The sequence below is a fragment of the Pogona vitticeps genome, chromosome 3, assembly GCF_051106095.1.
Source record: "Pogona vitticeps strain Pit_001003342236 chromosome 3, PviZW2.1, whole genome shotgun sequence".
Classification (NCBI taxonomy): domain Eukaryota; kingdom Metazoa; phylum Chordata; class Lepidosauria; order Squamata; family Agamidae; genus Pogona; species Pogona vitticeps.
Window position 1 is genome coordinate 81,740,107 of NC_135785.1, and position 6,427 is coordinate 81,746,533.

At 38.6% G+C, this 6,427-nt stretch overlaps 1 protein-coding gene across 1 annotated transcript in view; it reads left to right on the forward strand.

The window, feature by feature from the left end:
- The window catches only part of BTAF1 (B-TFIID TATA-box binding protein associated factor 1), a 68,113-nt gene extending 66,381 nt beyond the window's left edge, over nucleotides 1–1,732 (forward strand). The window contains exon 38 of the mRNA XM_078391314.1: nucleotides 170–1,732. Within this exon, the coding sequence (XP_078247440.1) occupies nucleotides 170–319 (150 nt within the window). The 3' untranslated portion in view covers nucleotides 320–1,732. The remainder of the gene's footprint in view (nucleotides 1–169) is intronic.
- Nucleotides 1,733–6,427: the final 4,695 nt, after the last annotated feature.

Below are 6,427 nucleotides of genomic sequence, written 5' to 3' on the forward strand. Positions count from 1 at the left end.
TAAGATTTGAAATTATAATTATTGTCCCTTGATGACAGGAATCCCAATTTAAGTGAATGGTATGAATTATTGCCTTAAGTTTAGATCTACAGATTGCAGCTCTTAAAGCACAGAGATTTTAACGTACTCTCTTGCTCTCTCCCCTTCCCTTTCTCTTCCTGTCTTTAAGGATGGAAAAGCTGAAAAAACAGAAAAAATTGCTTCTGCTTCTGGTAAAACAAGTATGAAGTCAGTTCTTGAAAATCTTGGCGAACTTTGGGATCAAGAACAATATGACTCAGAATACAATCTTGAAAAGTTTATGCAATCACTCAAATAACTATTTTAATACAATGGCTGGTAGCTGGCATTTTCAGCTGATATTCAGCAAATTTTGAAGTATCTGCAGTTAACTTTTGGCAAAACATGTAAATACACTTGTGGAAAATTAGGAGGTGGGTCTGGTCTTGTGAAGAGAGCCAGCTTCACTTTAGGATAGTTAGGTCTTAAACATTTGTATTGTTAAAACCTTAGATTATAAGGTCATTCTGAATTTCCAGAATAGCTACAAATTGCTGTTTGATAGGAAATGAAATCTAACAGGTTTTGCACATGTTGATAAGTTTTACTTCTCTTTGAGCTAGGTCTGTCACGCCCCTTTTCCTGTATCTACAGGAACTTGTATAGGCTGCTTTGAGAACTTTGTTCTTTTAAACTTAACTTTGTTTAATGGTACACTTTAAGAATGTTCAGTTTAGCAAGCTAGGATTATATTTAACGCATTTCAGGATGAATATTGACAAAATAATTGCAAAGCATACCATCCTGGAAAAATACTGGGGAATTAAATGAGACTTCAAGTATTAAAGTTCCCACATTTATATATTTAAGTATCTGGTGCTCTTCAGTCTTCTGACATTTTGAGAGCAGTTGACTTTTTAATAGGAATTGCAGATAATGGCTTACTTTAGGCCATTTCCTCATCCTGCTTAGAGGGTGCCATTTTTAAATTTGTGTGTGTGTGTGTGTGTATGGCTAGAACATAACTAAGTTCAGAGATCTAAAGTATGCAGTAGGTTTCAATCTTATATTTTTTGTACCTAAAAAGCAAATATATACCCAGAGCCTTTCCAGGTTTAGGTCTTATAAAATTGAGAATCCATGTTGGAAAGACTCTCTAATGCACTAGTCATGAACCTCTTAAGTGGGAGAGGGGAGATGTTTTATTTAGTGATCCTGTTATAAACATGTTTAAAACCGCCCTACCCTGCATTGGAAAGAATAGAATATTTGAGCTGAAATCATGTGCTAGAAATTTTAGGGGGCTATGATAAAGAATAACAATAGTTCTAAAAACATTTTTAAAGCTGTCTGCTAAAAGGGAGTCCATAGTGACATAAGTGTGCATAGATGTGCATGTGTCTGTACCAAATGTGTACATAATTCTCCACGCAAGCTATCTAAAGGCATACGTAGACTATATGTATAGATGTCATATCTGAGATTTGGAGCTTGTTGTTCATTTCAGCATCAGAGCTTGAATTGCCATGAGACCTCAACAATGTAAAGTAACTGCTTTGATTTTTTTTTTTAAAGAAACACTGTTGGCTTATGGAGCAAGATCATTTTGCAGCATTCAGATATTAATGAACATGTGTCATATTTCACTAGATGCGTGAACTGCTATCCTGTAACATGAAACTAGCATTCCATAAAAAAGGAAAATTAAAAGAACCCAGACTAATTAATCAGCCCCTTATGTGTTGCCTATGGTTTCTTCAACATTTTTTGCCATAGTTGTTACATATGAATGGAAGAAAAATAAAATGACATTTCTTCAGTTAATGCAGAGCTGTGGGGAAATACAAATGGTTTTATGAAAGTGATCTTTTTTTTGTAGTTTTTCATGTTTGAGGACCAAGCACATTATGAGGCACATGATTTCCCCTCATTTACCTGAATTGTTCCCATTTAACTCTTCACTGCATGCACAGACATACATTGAAATGAGATAAAAGAAAAGGGAGTTGTTTAGAGATTCACACTATTTGGATTCCCATTGTCTGTAGCACTGTTAACCTCTCACTTACCACTTCATTTTGTTGCAAGCTGACCCTCTGAAATAATGAGCTTATTTGGTTGTGGTGTCTGATGCCATTGTTTACAGCTGCTGGCAGTTACAGTAGAGTGCACTGGGATATTTATAGAATCTGTAAATGCTGCCCACAGTTTCTGAGATTTGCTAACTTGCTTTTCATACTGGTTTTACCCTTTTACCCTCTTGGCAGATACATGCTGGTGCCTGATAATAAATAACCAGGATATTGCACTTCTTATATTGGTGTATATCACTGAAGGTCAAGATGGAAGATCCCTTCTTCAAAGATACTGTATGGGCATCTATGCACAAACGTGAATGTGGGTGGGGGTGTAAAAATGCCAGCAATGCAAATGAATTTGAGGAAGCTTGGATATGAGAACTTAGAGACCTTGTAGTTTTGAAGAATGAGTTTTATGACTTTGCAGTTTTGCTCCTGTGTGCATATAGAAATGGCACAGATAGCCAGGCTGACCTACAAAACAGATTGTCAAAGTGCTAACTGGGCAGATATTTAAGGCTATAAGCACATTTACAGCCAAATCCAAATATAGAAAAGAGCTAAGAGCATCCTGATTTTCTTCCAAAGTACCATCTATACTTCCTGTTGTCCCTTTCTTGCAGCTGGAGGAGCGTCACCCTCTCAAAATCAAATGGATGTATCACTCAAAAACACAGAGAACCCCAGCTATCAGGACACTCATCTTCTGTCAATTGATAAAACATGAACAGGCCACCATGGCCATACATTGCAAAATAATCAGTTAGCAGCTGTAAAAACCACCAGTGAGCCAACTGTGGATGCCTGTGATCTGAAAAGACATGTTTGTGCCAAGCTTGTGTTGTTTAGTCGTTAAGTTTTGTCTGACTCTTCGTGATCCCATGGACCAGAGCACACCAGGCCCTCCTATCTTCCACTGCCTCCCGGAGTTGGGTCAAATTCCTGTTGATAGCTTTGATAACACTGTCCATCCATCTCCTCCTCTGTCGTCCCCTTCTCCTCCTGCCTTCACACTTTCCCAACATCAGGGTCTTTTCCGGGAGTCTCCTCTTCTCATAAGATGGCCAAAGTATTGAAGCCTCAGCTTCAGGATCTGTCCTTCCAGTGAGCACTCAGGGTTGATTTTCTTCAGAATTGATAAGTTTGTTCTCTTTCCAGTCCAGGGGACTCTCAAGAGTCTCCTCCAGCACCACAATTCAAAAACATCAATTCTTTGGTGGTCAGCCTTCATTATGGTCCAGCTCTCACTTCCATACATCGCTACTGGAAAAACCATAGATTTGACTATGCGGACCTTTGTCAGCAAGGTGATGTCTCTGCTTTTTAAGATGCTGTCTAGGTTTGTCATCTCTTTCCTCCCAAGAAGCAGTTGTCTTTTAACTTTGTGGCTGCTGCCATCATTTGCAGCGATCATGGAGACCAAGAAGGTAAAATCTGTCATTGCTTCCATATCTTCCCCTTCTATTTGGCAGGAGGTGATGGGTCCAGTGGTCATGATCTTAGTTTTTTTGATTTTCTTGAACAGATCTCTGGCTTTTCGATTATTTTCCTCTATTTCTTTGCACTGTTCATTTAAGAAGGTCCTCTTGTCTGTGCTTGCTATTCTTTGGAAGTCAGCATTCAATTGTCTGTAACTTTCCCTATCTCCCTTGCATTTTGTTTTCCTTCTCTTCTCTGCTATTTATAAGGTCTCACTGGACAGCCACTTTGGTTTTTTGCATTTCCTGTTCTTTGGGATGTTTTTTTGTTGCTGCCTCCTCCATCCATAGTTCTTCAGACCACCAAATATAGTTCCTTAAATCTGTCCTTTACATCCATTGTGTATTCATAAGGGATTTGGTTTAGATTATACCTGACTAGCCCAGTGGTGCTTCTTACTTTCTTCAGTTTAAGCTTGAGCTTTGCTATAAGAAGCTGATGATCAGAGCCACCATCAGCTCCAGGTCTTGTTTTTGCTGACCATATAGAGCTTCTCCATCTTTGGCTGCAGAGCATATAATCAATCTGATTTTGGTATTGCCCATCTGGCGATGTCCATGTGTAGATTCGCCTCTTGTGTTGTTGGAAAAGAGTGTTTGTGATGACCAGCTTGTTATCTTGACAAAACTCTATTAGCCTTTGCCCTGCTTCGTTTTGAACTCCAAGGCCAAACTTTCCTGTTGTTCTTTTTATCTCTTGACTCCCTACTTCAGCATTCCAATCCCCTAGAATGAGAAGAACATCTTTCTTTAGTGTCAGTTCTAGAAGGTGTTCTAAGTCTTCATAGAATTGGTCAGTTTCAACCTCTTCAGCATCGGTGGTTGGTGCATAAACTTGGATTACTGTGATGTTGAAAGGTCTGCTGTGGATTTGTATTGAAATCATTCTATCATTTTTGAGATTGTATCCCAGTACAGCTTTTCCCACTCTTTTGTTGACTATGAGGGCTACTCCATTTCTTCTATGGGATTCTTGCCCACAAAGGGATTCTTTTGCCTAACTAACTTCTTCTGAATTCTTTATTACGATTACAAGGGACCACAAAACTGCATGTGTTCTTCTTCTGTATCACTTTGATAAAACATTTGAGATTATATGTGTTATGTGTGATCATAGTCTATATGTTCCAAATACATATCTGCTCAGAATTAGCAATAATATATGAGATTGTTGCCTTAGGCTGTATTGTAGGGGAAAGTGAAGTATATGGCCACAAGTCCCCTGGAAGCAAAATAATAAACTTACATAATGCAGATAAACAAGAAATATGCAAATTAAATCAGCTGAAATATGGAACCAAGAAATAACATTTAGGCATCCTCAATTAAGGCTCTAGGTACCAGACCCAACTAGTTATTTAATAATTATCTCTAATAAAACAAATTGTTTCACTAATAATCTACTTATATAGAGAGACATAATATTTAATAGGGTTCTTCTGAATGACACACAAAATTTCCTTGGATAATCCAGTTCCTAGTTATACAGTGTACTTTTTAATAGTTTTAGTAGAGCACTCTGTGCTGTTTTGCAGTGCCTGTTTCACAACCCACACTCAAGTGGTTAAAATACAAATTAAAGCTACAGTGGTGCCTCGCATAACAGGCGCCCCGTTTAACAACGAAATCGCATAGTGATGAAGATTTTGCGATCACAAAAGCGATCGCATTGTGATGTTTTAAATGGGCAAGAATCACTTTGTGATGATCGGTACCCTGTTTTGCTTACCGATCATCGCAAAGCGATGATTTTTTAACAGCGATCGGCGGTTCCAAAATGGCCACTGGGTAAAAAAAATGGCCACCCGCTGTTTTTTGGGACGGCTTCCTCGCTTACCGGGCAGCGAAAATGGCCGCCCTATGGAGGATTTTCATTTAAAGTTGAGTCTGAAGTCCATAGGAACGCATTGAAGGGGTTTCAGTGCATTCCTATGGGCTTTTAAAAATCGCATAGTGACGAAATCGCTTTGCAGCGATTTTTGCTGCACCGATTATCGTCGCTATGCGAGGCACCACTGTATTTAAATTAACTTGTGACAATATTTGACTTTTAATCTGGCAACTTCATTTCTGCAGTGAAAACATTTTCTATTTCCGTAGTTTCTTTAGGCTATCATAGTTGTGGATTTTGAATGTGGTGTTACAGTAATTCACTCTTGCTTAGGTGCAGTTTCAGAAAGTGTTATGCTAGATGGCTACTCCTTCACAATTAAGTTCCCTAGGCTATATTATGTATTAAAAATGCTGAGTGAAAGCCGAAAGTACCATTGGATATACAGTACAGTTAATGCCCAGTGCCTCACTTCCATTTGATTTGGGTAAGACACTGGCACTGAATTGGTGTCTGGTCTGGATAATATAGTAGTCTGAAAAAAGGCTACTAGTTGAAGCTCAGTCTAGATGAGGAACTAGTGCTATTTGGAAGTTGCTTCTTTGTCTAGTAAGTGGTGGTCTACCTGTTTGGGATTTGATTGAATTTGTTCTAAAACACAGTGATAGTTTGGGGAAACTCCTACATTCAGCATGAGCTTTCAACAACTTGGGTTGGTGCGCCAGCTGAGACCATTCCTAAAGAGAGCAAGTGCAGGATCAGTTACCTTTGTGCCCTGGTAAACATTAGCTTAAAGTACTGTAATTATACACAGAACTTGTCTTTGAAGTTTAGAAGTTTTTGTGAATGCAGAATACTCTTGCAAATGTGCTGACTTGGGAGCAGGTACTAGGAATCTGTCTTGCCAATGTTGAAACATTTGTCCATTTCCTTGTTTGTTTCTGGGGTTAGTTTGACTTCTGGATCTTATCTTCCAAACCTCTTCATAGCTTAGGATCAGAATACCATTTTTAACAGCTTTCCTGTGCCTGAAGGTAATC